Below are 27,512 nucleotides of genomic sequence, written 5' to 3' on the forward strand. Positions count from 1 at the left end.
TTCCAGTTTTTAATAACTAGAAGGAATTAAAACAATGGTTTGTTGTTTAAATTTGTACATACAATCATTCTGAACCACGTTCCTGATGGAGGAAAAAAGCCTTTAAAAGGAATATTTTGCTTATAACCTAATTTTATTTAGAAAACATATTTCAAGTCTTTTTCATGATAACAAGCACCACATTTGAATAATGAGTGAGATATGGAGGTTCAAGCAAGCTGCTCAATAACCAGCAGAGGCATTAGATAGCACCTATACTCCAGGGCATTTTGATTTTCACCCCAGGGCTTTAGAAAATGCCCACGATCGTTGATGGATGACTGAGCCTATGGAATGCTGTTAGCAAGTTACTGAAACTTATTTTGGAATGGAGCAATGGGGAATCACCTGGCGGGCCTAAACAGCTAGCTCTCACCACAGGCAGGGCCCAGCTGCAGCAGACATGGCTGATCTAGGGTTACCTCGAGTTTGCAGTTATGCACTTGGATTACCCTGATTTGCCGGTATTTCCTACCAGCACAGCACAGAGCTGCTCCTTTAAGTTATTCAGCTTATTACACCTGAAGATCCGCATCAGAGATGGAGCTAAACTGAGGTATGACAAACGGGCAGAAGTGAGAAATGGGTGAGTCAGCAAGGATGGTTTTGTAGCAGGAAAATAGCAGAGAAGAAGAAACTTTTCTTGCAACAAGCCCACACAGACTTCTACCAAGTCAGATTTACAGCACCACTTTCATCATTAGTTCTTCAGCAGCCCTGTTCATAGAGTGGTGCCAAATGAGTCACACAGCCAGCACTTCTGCACGCCCCTCATGACAGAAAGGGCTCCCAGTTCCACAGAAATGTAGGCACATAAAGTTCTCACTCAGGATCAAGCACGACACCTCACTTTTTATGGCTCTGTACAAACACAGGGACAGTCAGTGTGCCAGTCTTGACTTCTGCTCGGATTTCAGGTTTGTGCTTTAATGAGAAGACAAGAGCTCGCACCGTTCTGCGATACGGTGCACTAATGAGACGGGAAGAGAGATGAAAAGCTTCTCGCTCAATATTTTCAGCCAGTGGGTGATCAATCTGAAAACAGCAAAGTATAAAATTAGATATCTACATTTAATAAGGAGACCAACTAATTGAAATTGGAGTTTGGTGCTTTTCAGTGTTTCTTCATTAATCAGCTTAGATTCAAGGAAATCTACTTCCCACCACAAGTGTAACAGGAAGAGCAATTTAATTCCACCCTAGTAATTAAGGAACAAGGCAATGTGGTCAGTGGCAGGGAACATATCCCCACCTCCAGCTGGGTGGCAGTACTTTGCTGTCAGAACAGGAAACTAATCTGCAACTAGCTTTGCGTATCAAGCTTAACTGCAACTCTAAGCTATGTTGCACTGTCTCCATTCAGCTCACTTTTGATCTTGCTGGTAGAAGGTACCTTGGATACTATTTTAAACTTGATTCCAACAGCAACTCTCAGATATGCCAAACACTTGGCAACTCTGCCTGGTGCTATAAAGGGAAATGTGGGCTCTCTGTGTGTAGAAGGAGGTGTAATTAAGAATGCAGAAAGGGATTTGCTAAATGTTAATTATGTAGTTATTGCTTCAACATGTGCCAAAACCTGTAATTTAGCACTGCTTAGGAAAAAAATCCCCCACCCATCACGAAATGGTTTTAATTTAACTTCTGTCTTTTGTGATAGGGAATCTCCCATGCTTTGTATGCAGGAGATTCCAGCATGCTGAATAGCTCTTTGCCCACTCTGTTTTTGCTACCCCTCACTAAAAGCCTCTTGGATCCTTTCAGCCCCACCTTCCCTTCTCCTTTTTGTCAGCCTCTCAAATGTCCCTGCTCCCCATTTACTAGATCTCTGTGGCTCCCCTGCCTATAAATGTTGTTCATGTGCTGCTGAAAGCTCCACTTGCACATATGGTGATAGCTGCAAGCTAGAAGCGTATTTTTGCTTGCCATGCTTCCAGGTGAGTCCTGTTCAGAGGCAATTCTGCTTTACACCATAGCCTTTCTGTCCCATAGGTTCAGACTTTACTGTCAGTCTTATCACCACGCAAAGACAAGTCTTCCAAGAACTAAGCTTGACCCAGCAGCCTGGCAAAGGTGAGCTTCCACCTTTCTGAGACATTCCCATAGTAAATCATCTTTTTGTGCTGCCTCAGTCCAGATGGACTGCAAGTTGGGAGAGGCTGTTCTCATAACCAGCAAATGAATAGCTTTGAAACTCTTGAGTTCTTATCATTTGACTTGCCATTTAAAGGACAATTAATGAATAAATTAAAAAGGATAATTATTATGACATTTCATAGACCAAGTAAACTAGTCATTAAGCCTTACAGCAAAAACTCTGTTCATTTACTTAGATATCTAAGGGATCTGGTATTTATCACCACTTTATATACTGCTAACCTCGCCCCTATGTTTTCGCAATAGCTTTACATTTACAAGTGTTTAACTACTTAAACATGAAACACCCAAAAGGTCCCAGTGTTGCTTTCACAGCTGTTAAGGAGTAGGAAAAACTTGACGTTCAATTAACTTCCTCCTTGTAGAGCCCAACTGCAGTAAACACACAACTATTCTGTTGATGGGTTACGTAAATGAGAGCAAATACCCCTCGCTTAGAATTAGCACAGTTACTTGGTTAACAACCAAAAAGAAAAATAATTACCTCAAAACCAAAGCCACTTATAAATAAGGACATGCAGCAAAACACTAAAAATAGGAACAGATCATCTGGTTTTGTCCCCCCACTCTGTACGCAGGACCAGCTTTGCAGTAGATATGGCTAAAAAAGGTTTGTTTAACTTGTTCCTACAAGAAATAACTATTTGAGCCAAAGACAAATGGATCTGAATGCTACCTCTAGATCCAGGGCTTCACAAAGCAGCTTCCGCGCATTCTTTCTGAAAGCCTCTGTCTTGGGATCGCTCCTGACCTCTATTGAGGGCTTGTTTGAATGGTCTTTGATGAAAGTTCGCCACTCCGTGTAAATATCTTTGGCGAGGGTGGCTACATCGTGATCTGAATGTTTGCGCATCTTATTCACTGTGTGACCTGGAAAACAGCAACAGCTCCTTCAGCTTTGGCAGGTGGACAAAATATAACAGATACCAGTCAAATCATGTCCGTGCTAAAGCAGCCACACACTTTTTTAATTCAGGCAGTATCAGCAAAACAACTGGAGCACTGACACAAATATAAACACAAAATTATTAGAAATGAAGCCTGACGTTCTCACTCCTTAATTTCTACAGTCATTTTTGCCTGAGCAATTAGCAAAAATTTGACCTATACACGTGAAAATAACCTCCCCAGGTCACCAAGGTGGCCAGATACCTAATACAGGGCTATGTTAACGTTCCACACAGACACTACTAGTTCTAGTGAAAGCTTGTAAGATTGTCTTACAACCAATGCTGGTTTTAAACTGAAAAGCCCTTTAAGGAACCAGATGTGGCTGGTGATGGCTATCGCTTTTTAACATGCAAACATCTCACTGACTCCAAGGAGAATCTTTCCAATCAACAGTGCTTGCAAAGAAGGTTTCCTCTGAGAGGAGACAAAAGGGACCTTCTTCTAGTGCCGTGTTTCTCCCTGACCACTAGCGCTGTCGGCCAGGAGATGTCACTGTTAGGCTTCGGTGCCTCTTCCAGCCCAGCCCCCTTCAGGCAAGCACTGGAAAAAAATCTCAGGAAAAGCCTGGATAAACTGAACATGGCAAATAAAATTACAATCCATGAGGAAAGCGGAAGGGGCAGATCGCACCTCCTTTTCTAAGGCAAGGAGGGGAGCTCTGTGAATAGAGATCCAGCTGCTTTTATGACAAACAAAGTCCAGCACCACCACCTCTCACTCCGGGATGCTCTGCATAGACAGGAAAGGCGGGGACTATGTGGTCTCCTGTTACCTCTCCCCGAAGTCCTACAGAAAAGCCCCAGGCACTGGGCTGTTATTTCCATGGAGCTGTCTGCTGGGCATTTCTCAGTGTGAGGATGTAGTAAGCAGTCCTGGTCCAATTTGAGGAGAATTTCTTGCATGTGCAGAGGATTCAGCCAGGCCAAATAGATGAGCCAAGCCGCAGGTGGCAAGAGAGCGCTTTGCCGCGCCCCTGGCAGATAACAGGAAAGAGTAACACACACAGGTGCCCAAGAAGAGCGATTCAAAAATTTGACCGCAGAAGGGGTGATGCAGTATTTGGTGATAAGCAGGCAACTTGGAGGAATTAGAGGATAGCTGAACTACCGAAAACTGCAGACTGAATACCAAAAATTTTTTATTCAGTGATTGACTAAACCTATTGAGACCACAACTACACTAATTTCTTCAAAAGCTTGCAAGTTAGTCTCTTTTTGTATTGACAAGCCAAGCAGACACAAGGCAGTTTAACAGTCACAGTTTAGATTAGACAAGATGTACCTATTTTTGTTGAAAGTAACACTTCCTTGGAGGGTATTTTCTTTTTCAGCTCCTCCAAAGCTTCAATCAAGTTCTCTTTTGGTTGCCCAGGAAGCTCAAGCATAGACTTCCACCGTTTTATATCTTCCACAACTACAACTCTCTGGAAAAGAGAAAAGCCATTACGAAAACAGACTATTCTTATTATAAATAAGGACACTGGCTTCAAGTCAGCTAATGGGACTGTTGTCAACACATGAATTATTGATTATGGCATAAACCAGAGCACAGAATACATGATGGCACGGAGTGATGGGCACTTGCTTGAGATCAGCACTCTACTGCAAATCAAGACAGAAGTAAATAGAAGGCAAAGCGAGATGTTTAATCTTGGTCTGCCAAACCTGGGGCACATAACAGCTAATGTCTGCTAGAAGAGAAGTGTTTTGAACCTAAGGAGTCTATTCTATACATGTCCCTAAACAGACAAAGGGATAAGAGAGAGGCAGCTAATTATTTTTAGCAGCCTGGCAGAATCCAAACCCTGCTCAGTCTGGCTATAAATTTAAAATAACAGCAGAGAGAGAAAGGAAGCATTAGGGAACATGAACACAAACTAAAGTACACTGCCTGTTTGCACAATGTTTTCACTCAAACTGGCTTTGCCACAGATATTGACAGAACAGGCAGCAAACAGTGCAAGGCTCATAGTTCAGATGTGAGGCATCTTGCAAATATCCAGTAATGGTCGGACAGCTGGGGTGCTTTATACGTCATTGTTTTGCTTTGGTGCAACAAACGTTTTCCTGTTCAAGAGAACAGGACCTACAAACAGGCAGCTCAGCCCATATGCAGGTCGCCCGCATGACCACCGTGCAACCCAGCCAGCAATATTGAAGCTGGTGATGCTGGGTGGCTCAACCCAACCCGTGTGCCCAGCCTGACCCTACACCACACCAACAGGGCAGGAAGGATCCACGTTATAACCCATATTGGCTTAGGAAACCCCTTTTAATGCACCAGAGCCTTCTGCACCTTTCTAATTGCGTTTCCTAACGCATGTACCACCTTCTCAGCAAGAAGGCCACCTGAATGCTGCAGTTTGGTGAAGAGCTGGAACCACTGGCAAATCCCTAGGTGGGCAACTGCTGGGAAAGCACACTGGGATTAACACCTTCCCCATCTTCCCTGATCGTAAATGACATCAGCACAGGTTTCATTTACAAAGCGTTCCTGCCGCTGTCACCCCATGCTTCTCAGCTCCCTGCAGGGGCAGGACGGCGGCCTGGCGAGGGCTGGACACCCTTCTCTCCGAGGCGCCTCACAGCCAGTCTGGCTCCTCCTTGAGAGCTCCCGCCACCCCGGAACGCCGCCCCTGTAGCCTGAAGGGCAGCGGGAGCCACGGGGCGAAGGCTTCGCACCCCACCGTCTCCTCGAGGGCGGCGGGGCGCGGGCCGCCCCCACACGCGGGAGCCCAGGTCGTGCCCGGCAGCCCCCCCCGGTGCCGGTGACCTGCCTTGAGGGACTCGATCGTGGCCTGCCGGAAGGCGCGGGGGGCGGGCGCGGTGTGCTGGGGGCTTCCCGGGCAGCGCGGCCTGCGCACCACGAACCGGTCCATCCTCCCGCCCGCCCGGAAGCTGCGGCCCCGCCCCTTCCGCCCTGTAGTTCGCTCCGAGGGGAGGCCCTAGGGGGCGGCCGGGGGCGCCCCGCTGCGCGGACTACAATTCCCAGCAGGCGCCGCGCCCAGGAGGTGACGAGATTACTCTCGCGAGAGCCGCCGGCCAGGGCCGGCAGCGGAGCCGCGGGAGGAGGAAGATGGCGGCTCGGCGGGGCCGCTTCCTCTGCCTGCCGCTCGCCCTGGCGCTCCTGGCGGGCGGCAGCAGCAGCAGCAGCAGCAGCAGCAGCAGCATTAGCATTCAGGCGGCCGGACAGCTGCCTGCTGCCTCGTCCGAGGCCTTTGACTCTGTGCTCGGCAACACGGCTTCATGTCACCGCGCCTGCCAGCTCACCTACTCCCTGCATACCTACCCCAAGGTATGGACGCGCCCGGCCCTGGCCTCCCTCCGTTCCTCTTCTTTCTCCTCCCCCCACCCCCCTTTCCCGGTGCCCCTTTCTTCCTTCCCCCCTCATTTCCCGGTGCTCCTTCCTTCTTCCCCTCCTCCTCCCCCCGGTGCTCCTTCCGTCTCTCTCTGTTTTCCCTCTCGGTGCCTCTTCCTTCTCCCCCGGGAGTGGTGGGCAGCGCGGCCCTCCCTGGCCTCCCCCCCTGCTGCCGCATCTCTCGCCTCTTCCCTTTCTGTGCTCCCCAGGATTTTCTCGGGCAGGAGCCCCTGTCGGGGTGTTCCCTTGCACGTTTGCCCTGGCGGCTCTGTGCGTGTTCTTCAGTGCACATAAATATGAGAGAAGCCCATGTAGAGCTCGGGGCAGGCAGCAGCTGTTCTGCCGTGGGCTGTCTCCATGGCTTAGATTTTCATTCTCTCAAAGGAGGGAATCTAGCGGCTGCTGTTTCCTACTGTTACTTTTCTTTTGTTGCTTTCCTGGTTTTATATTTGATTTTTTTTTTTAAGCTGAAGCAGTACAGGAGACTTGCAAAAGCTTGAACTGTATTGTGTAAGAGGGTAGGTTCTTACTAGTGTTAAAATATGTAGTGACTTACCAGTGTGGCCCCCAAAATTCAATTTGAAGCACCTCTGCTATGAGGACAGGCTGGAAGAGTTAGGGTTGTTCAGCCTGGAGGAGAGAAGGCTCAGAAGAGACCTTAGAGTGACCTTCCAGAACCTGAAGGGACCTGCAGGAGAGCTGGGAAGGGACTTTTTACAATGGTATGTGGCGATAGGACAAGGGGGAATGGCTTTAAGTGGGAAGGGGGGAGATTTAGTTTAGATGTTAGGAAGAAATTCCTCATGATGAAAGTGGTGAGGCACTGGCACAGGTTGCCCAGGGAAGCTGTGGTTGCCCCATTCCTGGAGGTGTTCAAGGCCAGGTTGTGTGGGCCTTGGGTAGCTTGGTCTGGTGGGACGTGTCCCTGCGTCCCTGCCCTTGGCAGGGAGGGTTGGAACTGGGTGGGCTTTAAGGTCTCTTCCGACCAAAACCGTTCTGTAATAATTAGTTTTGAAAATAGATGGTTAGACTGCAGCTCACCAAAGAAATGCTGCTTTCAAAGTATAGCTTTGCTAGTGCTGGGTGCTGTTGTGGGTTTTGAGCATTTTGCTGCTGTGTTTTTTCTCCTGTTCCTAAAGAGGCAGCTGTAATTTTACTTAGGCTGTTCCGTATTTTTGGGCACTAAAACGGTGCTGTCTCTGTAACAGGCCAGTGATCCTGAGCTAGGGTGCTGGTGTGGCACTTGGATGCCGAAGGATGAAATGTAAATGATGATAGATGAGTAGGTTGTCAGAAGCTTCAAGCTGCATGTTGATTCACTGACATGGAAACGACGAGAGCTCTTGCCTCCTCTGCGATTTCACGTGAGGGCAGCAGGCAGTGACAATGTGAGGTAATGGGGCTTTGCTTTCATAAGAAACTTAAATTGGATTTCCTGACTCTGTCGTTGATACTGGTATCCCCACAGAAGGAAGTAACGGAGTTGTGTGGAATACAAGTAAACAGATCTGTACATGTTTTGGTGCCTACACATAATGGTAGTGAGAAGAAAGAACTAAACCAATGAAATTGGGAATTAACATTATCCTAATATATTTCCATAGTGTTTTGGCACAGTACTGTTATTTCTGATATAGGAATCCTTCAAGTTCAAGGAATGCTGATTTTCCTGTTGTTTTTGCTGTACTCTTAAATTCTTTATTGTGCATTGTTGTAGCTGTTGAGTAATACATCCATCTCTTCCTTTACACTTAGTCTTGTTCTGTTTGTCACAAAAATACTAGTTGAATTTGAAGAGAACTGTTTTAGTTGTGATTGGAAAATAAGGCAAGCTTCAATATGACTTTCATGGAAGACTGCCATAGAAGTCTGTCTGCTAAAGCTGATTTTGTCTAGATATTAAATTACAAAACATGTTTTCTGCAGCAGCATAACCGTCTTAGCCATTTTGTCGGTGTTGTTAGAGTTACATTTTAATTTACGTTCACACTTCTCTACTTTTGTGCTTTTAAGCATGTGTGTACTTTTGCTTTTAGATGCAAACAATGGCCGGTTAGTTTACAATGGTTATAGAGTAAGGTGTGGTAGGTTTGGTTTTTATTAATTTAATTCACAGCCCATTTTCCACCTGTGCAGCAAGCAGCTGCAGTCTTCAGAGTGGTTGTGTAGTTAGAGGTTTTGATGGGTCCGATTCCTGCTGGGGTGTGATCATCAGTAGGAGAGCTCATGTAATAGAGGCTGTCTTTAGTTCTGCAACATGGAGAGCACTGCACATGGAAAGTGCACATCCGTCCCCTTAGCACTGAGGGTGGAAGAAATACCAGGTTTTCAGTGCTTGCATAGTTTTAGTTGCTGCAGCGAGGAAGCACTTTTTGCCTTCAGTTCAAGATTATATATAAATATGTGTTTGTGGAGCTGGTTTGGCAAGTAAGCAGTTAACCATGGTACCAATATAGAGCATCAGAAGATAATCTCTTATTTTGACAATTCTATTGTAATCCTGATTAGAGTCTGGTAGATGTGTTGTAATGTGCTGTCAAAATAAGTTTTTTTTTTCTTCTCTTGTTAGGTTCTACTGTTTAATTAATGAGGTGGAAGACTGTCTATTCTTTGTAGGGTTAAATGTTAGTAAATCTTTACAGCAGTATCTCTTATGTTTAAAACCAACTTTAAAAAAAAACCAAACACACACACACACAAAAAAAAACCCCAAAAAACCACAGTGCAACTTTGTGAGTTGTGGGACCGAACTAACAAAACAGAATTTGCTGTTCCAAGTCTGCCCCATCACAAAGAGGGAAGAGCTCTGTTTAAAATAAATTAATGGGTAGGTTAGTGTTAAAGAGTTGTAGCTTGGTTTATTTCAGATCAGCCAGGTGCCGTGTTTACCTGGCTTCTGGGTCCAGGGGAGGGAAGGAGGTTGGTGCTCTGGTGGGTGGCTTTTTTCTAGCGCTTCAAATAAAAAAACTGTTGGTTTTCTGACAATTTGTTCTTGAATGGAGGGATGCAGGTATTTTCTTGTGCCTTCCCAGGAAGAGGAACTGTACGCGTGCCAGCGAGGCTGCAGACTGTTTTCCATTTGTCAGTTTGTGGATGATGGCATTGATTTTAATCGAACCAAAGTGGAATGCGACTCTGGTAAGACTTCAGTACTCCTTCAGCATGCCATAGTGAGGAGACATAACAGAGGGAAGAGCAGGAATGTCTGGAAGGGTGTTCTTAAATTGGTGGGGTTCTTTAGTTAATTTCTGGCTTTGGTAACAACTCTTTAAAGTTCGTGTACAGGATATAAAAAAGAAATCTTAAGGGAAGATTGTTCTCAGCGAGTTTCTACCTACCTGATCCATAGTGTTGCTGTTTCCTGATTTTCTTAAGTATCATCAGTCTCTCTGAGATTTTACTATACTCTGAGATTTTTACTTCATTTTACTATAAACAGTTTGATTTAGAAAAACCACAAAATGACTGGGAAAAAAATCCAGCCAAATTAACACTTTTCTTTAGTAATTTTGTATGACAATCAGTCCCATTTGCAGTTCCTGACGAACTTGTATATACAAGTGAATTATTAAGACAGAGAGAGAACACAGATCTTAATGTGCTGTCTGCTTTGTAGCATGTCGTCTAGGCTGCACCCTGAAGTTTACCTACAACTAAATTATTGGAATGAGGGATATGTTTTGTTTGAAATAGGCCGTTAAATGCTGGTGACTAATCCTCTCTGATTATCTGTGTTGGAGCAAAAATTTCACAGTGAAGACGAAATATCTGTACTATAGGCCATTTAATGCTGTTTTAGAATTGTGTAGAACATTCATCCAGTGATATTGAGGCATCTGATTCACAGTCTTATTCAGAGATTAAGTAGGACATAGCCACCCAAATTAGGAAAGGTAGGAGTTCTCTATTTCCAATTAAGCACCAAGCCAGCATTCAAAGGAGGCTTTTATCCTCTCAGTAGCTCATAAAAACAAAAGGGCTAGTGGCTAGCTCAGAGAGCTGATGGCAGGTAGGCGAGTAGAAAGCCTGACACGCAAAGATGCTGATGTGATACAAAACTGCACTAAGTACCCTAGGAATGGGCTAATGCTCTAGTCTGTCATACACTGTGTGTAGCTGTGATACAGCATGTCAATCTAGTTGTCAAACCACACATGAAAGACTGCCATAAAAAAGGGTAATGTAGCAATAGACCACATGTAGAGGTAATGGAACAGTTGCTTACTTTCTGGTTTAACTCTTCTTCTCGAGGCTGTTGTCTTTTGCTGGCTTATGTTCTGTAATCTGTTACACTGGTTGGTGCCCTGACTGTCTTCTGTGCTTGGCAAGATGCGTCTTGGCCGATCTGCTCATTTCTGTCTTCTGATGCTTTTTTATGCCTACAAACACTAGTTTTGTGACAGTTTTACCATGGAAATGCTGTTCGGGTGCTATGAGCTGAACATTCAAATGTTTAAGTGCTGATGCCATGCTTCCTGCCAGCTTCTTAGCCTTTGTGATGGTCTGTTGATCCTTGTGGAAAGCTGGGAGAACTACAGTCCTCTGTGTTGCTACTTGGTTTGATTCTTTAGTTCAGGTTGTACTGCAGCATTGTCTACCTGAGCATTAGAGTTTTGAGGAAGAGCTATGTATTATCTGATTTCTCTGCCTGATTTCTGATTATCTGCCTGATTTCTCCACGGGCAGAATAACCTAAATTATTCACTCTGAATAACTTAGATTTCTTGGTCTTTATGATCTCTAGTGAACAATTAGGAGAAGTGAGCTGCAAAACAAAGTGCAGGCTTAATTTTTCATTTAAAAAATATTCCATAATACTTCCAATGCAGTTTCTGTACTACTTGCACAAGCAGGAAAATGATCCTTTGGTTTTCCTTTGATACTATGAGTTTTGTTGTTACCTCCAAGAATTCTAACAGACCCCTCTTCTTAGGGTTCCATCTCTGTTCCATCTAGAGTGGTAGCAAGAGGATCAATGAAAACTTAAATCCCAAAGTCTGGCCAGGGTAACATTTCTGAATGGTTGCTCTGATTGTGTTCAGATTTCAGCTGCCTCATCTGTCTAAGCTCTGGTTCCTTAACCTTCATTAGATCTCAGAGCAAATGCTACCTTGGAGTGATTTCCATATATTTCGCGGCAAATGGGCCTGTCAGTCCTTTAACTGATGCTTTGTTTCTGATCCAACTTATACTGAAAATGTTTTCGTAACTAAAATGTAGAATTTATCTTCTCATTTGGGGAACTTCTTCCTTGCAGCCTGTACTGAAGCATACTCCCAATCTGATGAACAATATGCTTGCCATCTTGGATGCCAGAACCAATTGCCATTTGCTGAGTTAAGGCAAGAGCAAGTAAGTAGATGACATGTTTTTAAAATACCACCTACTTGTTTTCTATTCAGCGTGTCTCCTCTTTGATTTTTTTTTTTTCAAATGGAAGTTAAATCTTCCTAAGGACTGAAATGTAGACATGGGGCAAGAGGTGAGCAAGAACATCAGTTCTGTTCTTTTCATATAAAAACAAATGGAAAACCAGTTAATGTTGTGCTTGCAGTTAATGTCCCTGATGCCAAGAATTCATCTCCTCTTTCCTCTGACACTGGTGAGATCATTCTGGAGTGACATGATGGATTCAGCTCAGAGCTTCATAACATCCTCATGGACTTTCTACCTTCAAGCAGATGATGGCAAAATTGTCATATTCCAGGTGCTTGTCTTTTTCATTGAGATTAAGTTGTTCTGGCTGCTAAATATTTTAACTCTGCTCCTTCTGGTCACAGAAGAGACCTGTTTTTCATTTTTTTTAATAGTATTTCAATACCTTTGGGGCCATTTCAGGGAAAAAAAATAAAACCAAACTTACAGGAATGGTGCATGTCTTAACCTTAACTTCTGCATTAGATCTGAAAATGTAAATTACCAAGATCAGTGGAAACCTGCTAGCACAATCTCTTAACTTCTTATTCTGTTTTAGTCAAAGCCAGAAGTACAATATGTTCCACAGCTTGATCAGGAAACTGGAGATGCAAGAGGATCCATGTCGCTGGGTAAAACAGCCTGTAAGTTGTTCTTTGTGCTTTGGAAGAACAAATGCAAATGTTCCCTGTCATGCAAGAAAAAAAAAAAAAGAAGTTGCAGGTGGCAGATAAAAGCAAATTTTTAGGAAGCTGAAATATAATTGTTTGTTGTGTAGGCTGCGCTATGTACACTTAGCAAAGTCTGTAGTAGAAACCAGGCTCTGCTGGAAACAAACATGCAAGCTAGGGCTGTTTAAAAACTTTACTTTTATGCTCTCTTGTAGATAAACTGTACTGCATTTGGGTCTTCTCTTCTATTGCTTTCCTGACTGCTGTTTCTGCTGTTGTATTTCAGCAGACGCACATCCAGGAAGTTCGCAGACCTACCGAGGACTTTTTGAACAGCGAGAAAATGACAGCTTTTTCAAGTGTCTTTCCATGTAAGTGTATTCAAAAATGTCTGTACCCAGTAAGGAGGGTAACGCCCTTTCCTGTGTGTGGATGGGGGCACTCTTGCAAGGGATCATGGCAACTTAAATTATATCTGACTGTTACTGCTTTTCATCCTGGCCCCATGTTATTTGTAGGCTATTCTGTTAAATTTGGTTTTCCCTTCCGTTTCAAGCAAACATCATATTGATAATTTCCTTCAGTTTTTGGAGTGTGTTCTGTGAACCGTTTAATCAGTACTGTGTTTTGTGTGTTCTTTAGCTCTGGAAATGTTTCAGGGCAAGGCATTTGTTTGTATTTTCTTTTGGGATTGTCTCATACGAAAGGCACTGTTATATCTCATTTCCAGACTGAAAATATCCAGTATATATTTATTAAGGCTTTGCTGAAAATCAGCATACTTGTTATTTCCCTTACTCTGATTACTTTCTCCTCACAAGTTTGCACTTGACGAATCAGTGAATTGCACCCCGAAAGTGTAACAGAAAAATCTGTTGTTAAAACCGTAAATGGGAGGATGGTTACGACCCAGTAAGCAGAATCCAGCAAGTCTTTTGTCTTTCAAATCGGATACTAAATTGGCATTAGAGGACCTGGGTTTCTGAAGTGGACTGTGTAGCTGGAAGAGCTAGATGCTAACGCATCAGCAGGAAATTCAGTCAAAATTGAGGCGAGCTTTTTAGAGGGTCCATTATCTTCTGTTCAGCGTATGAAATCTAGTAACATTCTTTTCATTTCAGAAACTCCAGTTGGATTTTAACCACTACGCTTGTCCTGTCAGTGTTGGTGCTGCTCTGGATTTGTTGCGCAACTGTAGCTACCGCTGTAGAGCAGTATGTTCCGTCTGAGGTAACCCTGTTTTCTAGCTGACAATAATTTGAATTTATTCATTATGTTACTTTTTATGTTGCAGCTGTCTAGAAGTTCAGAAGTATGGGGGGAGGGTCAACTAGAAAAAAGATTTTTATTTTGTGGATGTGGTTAGCAAACCAATTATGTTAGTTAAATGATTATTTTATAGCTGAACAATTCTTGCTTATTCTTGTGGCTGATTGGTGCTCTGAGCTGTACTTGAGCAGCGCAGATAGGCTGTCTTTTGGGTTGTAGCCAAAAGACCTTCAGCCTGCTCTTGACAAATGGAGGCTGCTTCTGATCTCTTTGGGAATAAAGCTATGCTGCAAGTTGGATGGTGTAGGTGGAACCCAGTATAGGTTTGATCCAGGAGGATTGAGAACAGTGAGAACAGAAGTGACAGCAGATTATCGGTGAGCTCAGAGTCTGATCAGAGAGGAACTGGCTGAACTAGCATCCCTGCTGCCCAGAGAGATCCCTGCACTTCTAAAATAAGCAAGGCTCACGGTATTTGCAAACTAAAGGAGCTGTTACAGAAGCTCAGTATTTACTGTTGTTCTGGAAGATTTAATACATTTCTTTTGGACTCAAATCTAGTTCCAGCCATGGATTTCGGATGTTACAAAAAGCCTGGGTTAAATTGTGTTAGAGGGCTGCAGTCATCAGAACCAGGAATGTAATTGTGTAATGAAATGCATTTTATTCACAGTACGGAGAATCTTAACCTTAAAGCAAATTGTTTAAATATTTCAGAAGCTGAGCATCTATGGAGATTTGGAATACATGAATGAACAAAAACTGAACAGATACGCATCCTCTGCGCTTGTTGTGGTTAGATGCAAGGCTGAGGAACATGAAGAAGCGGGACCTCTTCCTACAAAAGTCAATCTGGATCAGTCAGCAATTTAAATTAATTCTCCATTGGATCCAATAGACTAATTCTAACAGAACTAGCAACTCCTGATTGATTGTGGTGGTTCTCCAGATAAAGAGCTTAGCAGCCAGTCTTTAAATGCAAATAAAGTTACAGAATCAACCAATGTCATGGGATTTTGTTTTCACCTGGTAGTGAAGATTCAGACATCTTGGATTTACGTTTGTTTCCTGACATAATCACTTCTCACTGGTGTTTGCTATGCGTCTTTTCGCTTACAAAAGCCGTAAGCATGCTTTCCATACTTCTGCCATGACACTTTCAAACTTATTTGTGTGTTCTAGGATGTAATGTGTACATTCAGAGTTAGCTTTGTAAAGGTATAAGAAATTTTAAGTAGGCAGGAGATGCCTTTTTAGTGTTGCACTTTCTGTTGTAGTTAAGAGAAAATATTATAAAGTTATCTGCTGAATTTTTGTACTTGTTGATGTCTGTGCACAAACAACCTGTCTCCAAAAATAGAAATATATTTTTTCTACAGTGTGGCAATACCCAGGATGGAAAACATTTGTGAGGTACTGTAGCCTGGAACTCGGTTTGTGAAAGACAGAAAATTTGTTTAAGCTTGAGGACATATCCCTTCACACACAGAATAGAACATGGTCAATTATTTTGTCAGACTTTATCGTTTAAGTCTTAAATTGCTTGTAAAGTTGGCGCCTGTGTTTTCTGAAGAAATTCTGCTTTCTGTTCTTGATTAACTATTCTAGTCTTGTAACTTCATTCACAGAAACAAGTTGATTCCTGAGAAATGAGAACAGGCAAATAAAACTCTATAGAAAATATTGACTACATAGCTTTTTGCTGCAGTGGGTTACTGACAAGAGCATGTCAGTCTGAAAGCCTGCTGTGGCATCTCTCATGGGCAGTGTGACTTGACTTCACTGTGTGATTCACAAACACAACAATGAACAATATCCCTCATATTTCTAATATATTTTTTTGAAGCTCTGTTCTTTGGGGAGGTTACTGTACGCTGGTTCCCAGAGCACTGGCAAGCTGGCCGTGCTTGTGAAGTTATGGTCTCTTAAGCTGGCTAAAATGCATCGTCTCCAATTTGTCGTCTTCTCTTGATTATACAGAATTCCCTTGAAGGTTTAAAAAGAAAACAAAACCGAACAACACCTCTTCAGGTTTTGTATTCTGGTGAGAACTGTAGAGGTTCTGGAGGATACAGTATAATGTTCCCTCGCTCTTGAAACTGGTTCAGTAGTCACCCCTAACACACTCATGGTTATGTAAGGACATGTGATGGAGCCTTGCAGAGGCTGCTCAGCAGGAACATGCATGAAGTGGCGGCTGAAAACCCCAGCCTAGATGCACTCTAGCAGATTTTCTATCAATGAGGTTTAAGAGCATTAAGAGATGTGTAAGCTGGCTTGTATCAAGATGTAGAAATGCAATTCGAAGTCTTGAATTAGTGGTATCTTTTCCTGTTAAATTCTCCTCTAGTGTGATATCGTAGCCCAGAAATTCAAGTGCCAGCAGCTATTGACAGGAACCTCTCCATGTAAGTAGTGTTATTGCAAAGTCCTCAAGTGAGACTGCTGTGAAAATTGATGGCATGATTTTTTTGGAACACTGTTCACTTGCAGGGGCAGGATGTCCCTCTGTCTGCGGTAGTGATTCCATTGAGGGGGTGCGTTCCTGCTCACATAAACCTCGGTTAACAGCCCTGTTCTGGTGCAGGATGCCAGCATTCTGCTTCAAGCAGGATCAAGTGTGATTTGTGCAATGGATGTTAAAAAATTACTTTGTAAATGTGGACTCTGGTGATTATTGCCTTTCCAATTTTGCACTCCTAGTTTTTCTAACTAACATGTTTTCAATTCTGTTAAAATGTTTTTCATCACTACTGTATGTAGTTGCAGGGGTAGTGGTACAGGAGAACTGGGCTGTTCAGGAGAACTGGGCTGTTTGCCTGTGTTGAACATGTCCAGTACAACCTCTGGTGTTTTGATGGCTGGATTTCAAAACTTTCTCTTCCAAAATATTTGACTTTATTGCTTACAGTCCTTAGTTTGAGTTAAACAACTTCTCCTTTCACGTGGCATTGTAGCTGCATGCAACAAAGGGAGAAAACTCAACATGAGTTCTACATGTTCTGTCTTTTGTTCGCTGTTTAATGACATTTCAGCTCAGTGACCTATGCAGTGAAGCCAGTGATTTGTTAATGTGCCGTTAGCTCACAGGAAACTGTGCCTGTGGCAATCTGTCCCTTGGCGCTACTGTGCCCGGAGTGAGTCGGAGTCTGAAGAGTTTGTTACGTGTTGTAAGCTCTTGTCAAAGTATCTTCTCTCAGTAAAATCAGATACTAGCTAGGCTGTGGTAATTGAACTGTTCAGCCTTCCAGTACTTCAAGGGAAAGATGGGGAGGGGCTCTTTGTCAGGGAGTACAGTGATAGGACAAGAGGTAACTCAACCTAAACTGAAAGAGGGAAGATCTAGATTAGATATTAGGAAGAGATTTTTTACTGTGAAGGTGGTGAGGCGCTGACACAGGTTGCCCAGAGAAGCTGTGAATGCCCCATCCCTGGAGGTGTTCAAGACCAGGTTGGATGGGCCCTTGAGCAACCTGATCTAGTCAAAGGTGTCCTTGTCCCTGGAAGGGGAGTTGGATCTTGATGATCATTAAGGTCCCTTCCAACCCAAACCATTCTATGATTTCTGATCTAAAGGGACTGTTTAAGTTGTCTTGGAATTTGACTTTGCAAAATGGTTTGTGTTGCTCATTTTTTGGTGAAGTATTTGACTTCCTCATGTCTTCGTTTTCAGAGGCTGTAATTTGGGTTTGATCACTGCCCAAAACCACTGTTTAAATGAAAGGCCTTAAATTATTGAAATTGCAGGAGGAGAGCCTTTTATATTCTCTTTAGGCATGTGTTCAATTGAGCTTGCATCACATTTTAAATGGAATCATCTTGACACAAATGAGGCAGCCCTTTCAAGTGTGGGCAGAAATAGCCATGGTACTTTTGAGAGGCTTAGCGGGTTTTTTAGGTGCTAGTATTAACAATAATCTCCTGTTCTGCTGGATGTCTTAATCTGTATTCCCTCTTCAGCTTCTCTGGTGTTTGGCAAAGATTTTCATTTTTGTTTTTGTTTCAGAAGGGCTTGCTTGGGTTTGTTACTTCATTCCCATAAACTTGTTTTTCTGTACTAGTGGCCCTGAATGTGAGGCACTCTTAAAACTCAACTGCCTGTCTGACTACAGCTGAGCATGGTAATCTTGGTGTAGGAAGTAGGTGATGGTAGATGTCAGATCTTCTGAAGATTTGCCTCTTAAGAGTGGATTTTCTCCAAATTTTAAACGCTTCCATCACGGGTTATGGATAGTGGCCTGCTTCACTTGGGTCTTAAATGGGATGCTTGGAAAACTGGCAGTTAACTAACAAGCTTTTTGAAGTCTCTAAACGGTCCTCCTGTATCAAGTCTGATTAGAAGCTTAAGCTTCTCTTTAAAGAGAAACATAATTTAAGATGTACAGGTTTTAACCCTTAGTCTGTCATTCTTCCAAACTGTAGATGCCCAGACTTGAAGACTGTTTGCTGCTTGGCATTTGTTGTTTTTACCCCAAATCCTCCTCAGAACAGGAGAGCTTTCTAGCACTAAGTTTAATGGTGATGTATTCTTGTTAAAAACCTGCTTTGGACAAATTGGTGAGTGCAGGGTTGGCAGATGCCATTGTCCATAAGTGTGCGTTAGTGTAACGGAGAACAAGCTGTATGTGTGGATGGAGAAGATCGTTGCTGTCAGGCATTATTTGGTGCTTTGAATCAATTTGAGGCAGTTGTCCTGGTGCCATCATACAGGCAATATAGCTGCTGGCTTCTCCAAAGCCCCAGTAAGCTAGTGCCTGGGGAGGAACTGTGATCTGTGGGGTGGCGAAAATTTGGGGGTACTCAAGTCCATGGACCCTCCTGCAAGCAAGAACAACACAGGCTCCTTGAGCACTTTATGCCAGTGTTTTTCTCTCCCTTCCCCCTATGGCGAAGCAGGCTGCTTATGGCATTTTATTCTTGAAGCCACGGAACTTCATAGCGTGTGCTAAGCTGAAGCCTGCAGCCAGTTTAAAAGGCTCCAAATGATTTGTAAGTATGTGTTAGCTACAGGCTGAGCCGCTAAGCCTTCCTGCAGGCCTGGAAATTCAAGTACACAAGCAAATAATAGGACTCTGGAGGATTTGTTATGCCTGTGCTTGTTGCCCAGGCAGGGAAGCTATTCCAGATGGTTGTATCCTGCACAGCTGTCCTGAGATCTGATCGTTTTGCAGGAGTCTGGGCTGGTGCTGCTACACTGTCAACCCTAATTTGGGAAGGAGGGTGGGGAATGACTTGCATGAAGATGATCAGGCTCTCTTCTCTCAAGCTTTCATCCAATTTCCATTTTGAAGGGGGGTTCTCCTTGACTGGTGCCAGGGTAAATGCAGTTGGCACCAGCTGGAGGTGAGCATTCATCTTCCAAATTGGCATCAAGAGTGACAATGCGATTCTAGGCATTGAATATCTCCATGTCCTTTATGATTTGCTTAATGTCCTGTTGGAAATCTGAGATGGAGCCAAGAGAAATGAGAAACCATCTGGACAGCCCACTTCCAAACACTGCCTGAGCAAGGGCTTCCTTGTCCTCTCCTGCTTGCGTGCCTGGGCAGCAGCACACTCCTTGCTTTCCTGCCTCTGTTGGGTTTTGTATCCTGGTAACATTGCTCCTGCTAGGTGCAGAAAACTCCCTGTAGTCCTTGGTGCCGCTGTGAGGGCTGTAGCTCCGGGAAGCATGAACAAAACTCACCCCCAGGTACAGTCTTTCTCTTTGGGAAAAACTTGCATGCAGCTGTTTCCTGAAGTACATATGTTCTTGATAATGTTGTTTGTCTGACCTCCTTACCAGTGGTTTATGTGAGATTTTGAGTAGGAATACTTAACCCATTGATACAAAGCGCTGGACTTGCGTTAGTGTTTGTTTTAAAAATGGGTAACTAAGATTAAAAACATCATTTGATTGATCATGTAAATTGTCTGAGTCACCTTTCCACCAATGCAATTTTTGCTTGTGTGTTAAACTAAAGGAACGTGTGCATATTTGCAGTTATTTGTGGGTGAGATGGTGTGAGAGAACCTGAAGGGTGGGTGTACCTTGTGTCATTACTGTGTGCTGCTTCAGTAAACTGTCTTTTATTCCTTCTAGAGAAACGGTCATGTAGCTACTTTTGATTCAATGAAGCCCTTCTCTAAAGAAAGAGGTAATTAATTCAATGCAAAGCTTAACATTTTTATTATTAAAGTATAAATCAATTGAAACTATCTACGTAATCTAAAATACAACCAGTATTTATCGTCTATTGAGACCTATTCCCCCCCTCCCTTCTTCCCTTCTTCCTCCCTTTTGTGTAGTGAAACATCCAGACAATAAGATTAATAAACTTAAGCTGTTCTTTGTTGGCCTGGAGTAAGCAGTCTTATAGTATAGTAGCATGATAGGTAATCCTTATCTGTCATAGAAAGGCTCATAATGAGCTTGGTATAGGCTTTCTCTATGTTTTAATAGCCAAACTTCAGCAAATTTTGTTCATATTAAGAAGAGGAAAGCAAGCTCAAACAGAACCAGTAGCAAACCTGTGGATCGGATTGCAACAACTTTTCACCATGGTCATTATTTTAGACTCGTTTCTATTTGCAGTGGTGGTACTTTCTGGTCAAAGATGTTGTAGAGACAGACATGCTGTAATTCATGACTTTTCTTTTAAGCTGAAATGTTTTGCATTTGATTCTCACTCGGGTGTTACGGAGGGGGTGGTTACTGCAGCCAGGATGCCTTTGCTGTCGAGCAAAGGCTGTGCCCTTGTACAACACAACTAAGTTAAATATGAAGCACAGCTAAGACAAATTCTAACTTTTTGATCAAAGCTCTTTAAATTCAGAAATAGTAAGATCCTGTTATGCATGTAGGATGGTCACGAGTGGCTGGTTACCTATTTCTTAGACAAATATGTTAATTATTTTTTCAGTTGGTTTGGAAAGAGGAAGGAATGCGTGAAAATACAGCGTCGGTTTAGAGACAAAGCCCTGGTGCTCCAGAGCACTGAGGCAAGGGCAGTTAATTGGCATTTCTCTTAAGGGCACTGCTGTTGTGTTGCAATGACTGGGTTTGGCCTTTAGCTTCCGGATTTGGTTTGGTTTATGTATGTGACTTTCTAGAGGTTGGAGTTCCTGGAAGGTCACTGCTCTTTTTACCCTGGAGATGTCTTTGTGGAGGGAAAGGGCTGCTCTTCGGCTGTTTCTCGACATTTTGAGTTGATAATTCGGCCTTGTTCTGTGGGAGCGTTGGAGTCCTGGTCGGGGCAGAAAGGCTGAAGTGCTGCAAAATGAGATGTTACCTCTTGAGGGGTTCTGCCACGGGCTCGGGGAGGGCACCTTTCCCAGCTTTACACCGACCTGCCCTGTGTTTCATTTGTTCCTGCCATGGGAAGGATGCTGCTGTCCCACAGGGGCTGGGCCTTCTCCACCCTTCTGCTTCCAAGCGGGTTGGGTGAGCTCTGACAGAAGGGCAGCTTTTGTGCTGTGTGGTCCCAGTGCTCCTTAACAGGGGCGTGGGTTCTTCCGCACTACAAGCAGCAAAATTCCCTGTAAGGTGTTTAACATCATCATTTGGCTATCAGAACTCAACTATCAACCCCAAACCCCAGCAGCCCCCTGCCAGCCCTACATGCAGAACCCCCTGAAATAACCCTCATGGCTCTGTCCTGTTCCCCTCTGAAACACCCTGACCCTACTCCGCCCTGCCTGGACCCTTTCCTCAGCCCCTCACCTCTGGCTTTCGCCTCCTGACAGGTTGCTGCGAGCCACGTGGTGCCTGCATGGGCTGCACACGGAAATGCATCTGCATTTCTGCCGCAGCACTGCTCCTCCTCGCTACCACTGTGGGCTTGGCGGTGGCCCTGGGACTCCTGTCACACACACCAGGTTGGTCTTCTAAGGGTCGTTGGTTTTTTTAATAAAGGTGGCAGAAAGGGTGTGGCATGAGAAGAGCCTTCATCCTCATCACAGTGTGTGAAGCAGTGCTTCCCAGAGTAGACCAGGAGAAAGGAAAGGGATCAGCAGAGAGATGCAGCCTGAGTCACCATGAGCCATTCCTTGGCTCCAGTGCCTGCTCCGTAGGGCTGTGGTAACTCTGGATGGTACAGTCATGCCTCAGACTACTCGTGTGGTCTTCAGACTCTGCCATGAACCTAGCAGAGATGAATCTTGTCTCCTGGTTATTTTCAGAACAACAAATTAATTTCAGAAATCCCCCCTTCTTCCCCTTGATCTGTTCTTTATTCCATGCAAATATTGGAAAACAAAAGCATTTCTTGCTTTCCCTTCAGTGAACCGCTTCTGTACAGCCTTCAATAACCGGACAGGGTTCTTGTGCGATGACAGCGTGACTTGCATCCTGGCCAGCCAGGTCTGTGATGGACTCAGTAACTGTAGGAATAGAGAGGATGAGCAGGAGGAACTCTGTGGTAAGTGGTTTTGTTGTGACTGTCCTCCTTGCGCTGGTCTTCCTGTTGTGAAACAGAGCATCCAGTGTCCTTTTAATCCTGCTCAATGTTTCTGGCTGCATATGTGAGCACAGAAGCCTGGTAGATCCTTTGTAGGGCAGGTACTGAGAGATTGCACTGCCCAAAACCCAGCAGGAGTGCCAAGAATAAAAAACTCCAGGCTTCTCTGATCTTCCTAGTTTGTTGGTTTTTTTTTAAACCACGCAGTTTTCATCCTTTGGTTAAGCTGTATGCCTACATGGTTAATCTAATTGTCCAGTTACTCTGGAAAAAAAAAACTCCTTAAAGCAAAAGCCTGGGACATCCAGACTTTGCTTCCACCTCAGCCATGAGCATACCATTCCCTTTCCAGCCTCAGATTCCCCTCCTGCCATGCTGTTCCTGGCCTGACACCACAATGGGAAGGACCAACTGACCACACATGGCAGCAGCCTTTGGTAGCTGCCATCTTCTTTTTAGCCACTGCAGCTGTACCCAGTGGAGCTGAGCATATCCTGTGTGTCCATCCTTGCAGGTGACTTGCCCAACAGCCTTCCAGGATACCTGGTTTTCAGATGCAGTAACCCTGCGTACTGGATCTATGCTGATCAGAGGTGCAACAGGATGAACGACTGTGGAGACTGTTCTGATGAGATGGGGAGCTGTAAGTCTCTCTTCTGGCTGCTCTTGGGCAAAAGGTACTTTCCACTGATGGATTGGAACAGGGCGTGCAGGTGCATTGCTCACCGATGCTGCTGGAAATGTCTGGAGGCTGACACCCACTGCTAAAAGAAAAAACAGTTGGAGTAGGAAGATGTGAGTATGAACCATGCAGGCTCCGTTCCATCAGCTGCAAAAGGCTCTTTGTCAAAACCTAGTGGCAACTGAGAGGGGAAAGGCTTCATGCTTCACTCCCAGCCGCACAAGTGGCTCCTTCTCTGTGGCTTACTGGGTGTGGAGCAGTTTAATTGTGGTGCATAGCTGTACGCAGCAGCTGTAATCCAGACTGACCTTTGGTTATAGGTCGGGAGATGGGTATGTCTCAAAGCTGGGAGGACTGAGCATGCCTCAGCAACTTCAAAGCCATCTAGATCCTTCTCTCAATAAGATGAGCAGCAGGTTTGTTGTGAAGTCATACTCCTGATTTTGAACCTCAGGTGAGACCTGCTCATATCAACAGCTTTCTCTAGAGTAGCTTGCTGGAAAAACATAAATTGCGGTGAGTCATTCGTCTCGGGATGGTGTGTCTGCCACAATGATCATCTCAATGTCAGGCTCCATGATTGTCTCCTACCAGCAGCATCAAGCAAGCGTCATCTTTAGTGGGTTGACAGACTCAGGGTCATCATCAGTGGCTTTTCAGTAGGTGCCAGAGGGTAAAAGGGTAGCTACCCACCTAAGAAAGGAGATAACAGGCTAGTGCAGAAGAATAATTTCTGTTCCCTGTTTTCCATCCCTCCCAGTGGCCGCCTGCCCACCATGTGGGTTGGAGTGGTGGAGCTGCAGTCCTGTGCTCTATGAGTACTGCTCCTGCATCCCCAGAAGGCTGTGCCGGGATGGCATCCAGCACTGCCTCAGCTGGTCCGATGAGTATATCTGCAGACCGTGAAGCTGTGGCACCAAGGAGCACTGGAGACCGCAGGGTACTTCCTGCATTGTCACCTATAAGTCTTGGTGTCCTTCTGCTCTGCCACCTCCTTGGGAAGCTCCAACTCAAGCAGATCCTCAGCAGCGGCACACTGACTGGTATGCAGTGACATGGAATACGGACAAAATGCGTTTGGCAACCTGTGTGCAGGTTAGACACTGCTTGTGGGATGCCTTCACATGTTGTCATGGCATATGAGCGTGAGTCCTTTCTACACAGGCAGAAGCACTGTCTTGCAGCATTGACTCAATAGCTTGATGGATTGAGCGCAGGCTGCTGGAGATCGGTTACCAGCTGCTGCCTGCACAGACACTGCCTGAAAAAGCCTGGGTGAGGGGTTTCTCCTGTAGGGACACACTGGTGCCTTTGCAGGCAGCTAGATGAGGGTACATTGAGGACTACCCTAAAGAGCAGGAGCTGAGTCAGGTGAGCCTTTCTAGTCCTTGAGTCAGCATTTCCCTTCGACATGTCTTCATGCTCCTGATCTTCATGAGCAGGAGAAGAAGACAGTGTTTGTGTTCAGAGAATGTCTGCAGCAGATGTTTTCAGCTGTGGCTTTGAAGGCTCTGCATTGATGCACCCAGGGTGCTTCCTTGGGACCCTGGTGCTGAGGATGGTACAGTGGGGAGCTGCTGTACAGGCCGTGCCCCATGTTCTTTTCAAACCATGAAGGGCCGAAGCGGCAAGCACAATGGCAAGGAAAACTGAAGTGGGTGTTGCAGGGTTTGTAGAAATAAGTCACTGTGTCCCTGTGACCGTGTAGCTGTCCCTGCAGGGCAGGGAACTGGAGCGTACATAAAATGTACTTCTCTCTCAGGGCTGTGTGGTTCTGGAGCTGCTCGGAGGGCTGACAGCAGCCGTGAGGCTGGGATAAGTTTGCACTGAAGTTGGCAAGTGAGAAAGGGGAAAAATGTCACAGCCTCGGAGCAGAAAGCAGCAGAAAACCAAGTGCCGCAGCTGCTCCCAGAGCAGTGTGGAATGACACAGGGTCTGCTTGCTGTTTGTCTTGTTCCTCTGCCAGCAGAGAAGGATCAAGCAGCCAAACCTTCAAAGCAGCCCTCAGGATAGATATGGATGTGCCACTAAAGTTTAAGAAAGAAAAGGTCTTTCTCTGCTCCTTTGAAAAATCTCATCTGTGTCTAAAACATCACCTCTGATAAAAATCTGCACTTACACTAAGTGTCCCTACTTTTCTAGGCCCAAAATAAACATCAGGCGATATTCTTCCCACCACCATCCCGGGTTGTAGATACTTAAAAATAACCCCCCATCCACTCGTTTCCTCTCTGTCCTGTGATCTGCAGCTCAGCACATCACCATGACATGTATCAACCGTGAATGTTTCTTCTAATCTGTAGCCGGGATACAGCCAGAGATCCAAGAGATCTCTTAAAAATAACTTTACTGTATTCTGACTCATGCTTCACCTGGAACTGAGATGGCAAAACTCTGCATAATGGAACCGGTAATACAGGCAAATTTTAAAGCTGCGTTTAAAAATCTGTCCTTCTCCATACCTCGCTAGGATGGATGGCTTGCTTTTTCCATGCCTGTAAAATATGATTGCTGTGCATTCAGTGCTGCAGCTCAGAAGAGAGGTTAGGTGTTTTCTAGGTAAGCATTTCTCGCTTGCAAACTTCCAGCGTCAATCAAGCCTCTGAAATCAAGATGCACATTTTGCTGGAGACACAGACATTCTAATGCTTCAGCAAGGCTGAGGTGGGGTTTGTAAATAAAGCCAGGCTTACTGGACTTGCTATTGTTCCTCTTGTTACCTCAAAATATGTTCTGGGGAATCAATAAGGAAGACTTACAGTATTTCTTAAGAAGAGCATAAAGAGGGATGGTTCAGTGGCAGCGGTACCAGGTCAGCCCCTCCTTCCTGGAGAAGGAGAGCTTCTTTCTGATCCAGACTGGGGCAGCCACAGACTGTTTGCCTGCTCCTGGGGTTTGAAGTGCAACAGGCTCTGCTTTGGGGAGGGTGCAGGTGGGCTACACCTGCTGCTTCTGTGGGGCAATAGTCAAAGAAAGGAGAGAGACAAGGGGAAGAAGAATCTTATGCCTTATGATGGGAACTGTATACAGATAACAGAAGAACTGGACTTGGTGAAGATTGAACTAATTAACTGTTGAAAAAATATAGAAAACCTCATGCTTAGCATAAGGAGTAGACAATATGGTTGATCAAAAAAAGAACCCCAACCAACCTTCTCTGCTTCAAATATATTGGGAAAGCCCTGACTTGCTGGAGCCTCCCATGTTTGCTGTTGTTGGGAAGACGATGCTGGTCAGGGTGACCCATATGGCAACTGGTGCATTCTCCCCATCCAAAATTTGTCCATCATTGTCACTGGTCACCTCTGCCAAGTTTCAAGATGGTCCTGAAAGTGTGGATGAAAGGGTTAGGGTGTGCAAACATCTGAGCCTAGGGAGCTGGATGTTTCTGCTTGCTGTGTAGGAAGGCTGCCCCACTGTATCAGAAGTCAAGTGGTGGCTTGCCTTAGCTGGATAAGGACAGTGGATCTGGTGTCTGGGAATTCTTACTTTCCATGTAAATGCCTGGCTTGAGGCAGGAATGACTCTTGTGCCACCTCTCTCCTTCAGCAGGAACATGAGGAAACAGAGTCAGGCTTTAGGGTGCACAGAGGACATCCCTACCTGGAAAGATGGAACCAAACACACTCTCTCCTCCTAAGAAGCTTTGTATTTGAGCTGAGCCACAAAGAAATGGGATCAGGAATGTGATCTCTGCATCCAAGATAGCCAGTAAAGGAGTCAGAGGAGCTGACCCACTGGTACTTGCAGGGCAGAGCCCCAGGGTTGCTCTCCAGCTGATGTCCCTATAACAGTTCCCGGTGAGAGTTACTGGGAAGCCAAAGCTGCAATTAATGGCCCCAAGTTATGACAGAGGGACCAGGGACTCATCCTGCTCTGAATTACACCTGTGAAGAGTCTTACCAGGAGAGACATGGGAAGCAGCAGTCCAAGGCAGTGAGAGTCAGAAACCAGCCTGGAAACAGCCAGAGACACAGCAGGCAGTTTAAACAGGCACTTGGCTGAGCGTATCTATTTCAGGATGAGTCTCCCCCTGTGATTTTCTTACTTACTGCCTTCTTCCTGGTCAGCAGAGGCCGCATGCCTTACAGAGAGCAATAAACAAAGATTACTGGGTTGAAGACCTGGTGGTGAATGTGTCTAAGTCCTCCTAGGATAGAATTTACACAGTGGTGTGTTCAAAAGAGAAAGTCTGCTGGTCAGCAAGAAACCTAAGAAAATGAATAATTCTGTCAGGGATGGAGAGTGTCATAAACACAGTGCTCTAAAACACCTCTTTTAAAGAGGGAAGCTGTACCATATTATTTTACTAACAAGCCTGTGACCCGGGCAGACTGTTCATGTCAAATCACAATGTGCCTATTTTCTGGCTCAAGGCATCGGCTCCCAGCTGCTTTACCGATGTGAAATGGAGAATCGTGCATCTCTCCATGGTCAGACTAGCAGATCTCCACAGTTAGAAGGGCTAACAAAAACAACCTGTGGTGGCTGTTGAACCAGGAGCCAGCTGCAGGATTATACTTGAGCGCCTGT

At 44.7% G+C, this 27,512-nt stretch overlaps 3 protein-coding genes across 5 annotated transcripts; 2 read left to right on the forward strand and 1 right to left on the reverse strand.

Annotated features, from left to right (window-relative positions):
* Positions 1-16: 16 nt before the first annotated feature.
* Positions 17-6,073, reverse strand: TCEANC2 (transcription elongation factor A N-terminal and central domain containing 2). 2 transcript variants are annotated; one of them, XM_054073850.1, is made up of 4 exons: positions 5,920-6,064; positions 4,429-4,566; positions 2,873-3,066; positions 17-1,074 (listed from the first exon to the last, which is right to left on the reverse strand). In XM_054073850.1, exons 1-4 carry the CDS (start codon positions 6,023-6,025, stop codon positions 886-888), a joined length of 627 nt encoding a protein of 208 aa, XP_053929825.1. In that variant the 5' UTR covers positions 6,026-6,064; the 3' UTR covers positions 17-885. The 2 variants fall into 2 exon arrangements, with proteins under 2 accessions (XP_053929825.1, XP_053929824.1); XM_054073849.1 differs by having other exon boundaries at positions 18-1,074; positions 4,429-4,570; positions 5,924-6,073.
* A 103-nt stretch (positions 6,074-6,176) lies between these two features.
* Positions 6,177-14,863, forward strand: TMEM59 (transmembrane protein 59). Of its 2 annotated transcripts, none has more exons than XM_054073847.1 (8): positions 6,177-6,441; positions 9,537-9,642; positions 11,762-11,856; positions 12,059-12,211; positions 12,479-12,563; positions 12,880-12,961; positions 13,712-13,820; positions 14,577-14,863. In XM_054073847.1, exons 1-8 carry the CDS (start codon positions 6,223-6,225, stop codon positions 14,730-14,732), a joined length of 1,005 nt encoding a protein of 334 aa, XP_053929822.1. In that variant the 5' UTR covers positions 6,177-6,222; the 3' UTR covers positions 14,733-14,863. The 2 variants fall into 2 exon arrangements, with proteins under 2 accessions (XP_053929822.1, XP_009558981.2); XM_009560686.2 differs by having other exon boundaries at positions 6,178-6,441; positions 12,877-12,961.
* Positions 14,864-19,530: 4,667 nt separating this feature from the next.
* On the forward strand, positions 19,531-27,390 carry LDLRAD1 (low density lipoprotein receptor class A domain containing 1). Its single transcript, XM_054073129.1, has 6 exons — positions 19,531-19,551; positions 19,942-19,996; positions 21,585-21,716; positions 22,121-22,258; positions 22,812-22,940; positions 23,740-27,390. The coding sequence occupies exons 1-6, from the start codon at positions 19,531-19,533 to the stop codon at positions 23,883-23,885; spliced, it is 621 nt and encodes a 206-aa protein (XP_053929104.1). The 3' UTR covers positions 23,886-27,390.
* The last annotated feature ends 122 nt before the right edge of the window (positions 27,391-27,512 follow it).

This window comes from Cuculus canorus, chromosome 8 (genome assembly GCF_017976375.1).
Source record: "Cuculus canorus isolate bCucCan1 chromosome 8, bCucCan1.pri, whole genome shotgun sequence".
Lineage (NCBI taxonomy): Eukaryota > Metazoa > Chordata > Aves > Cuculiformes > Cuculidae > Cuculus > Cuculus canorus.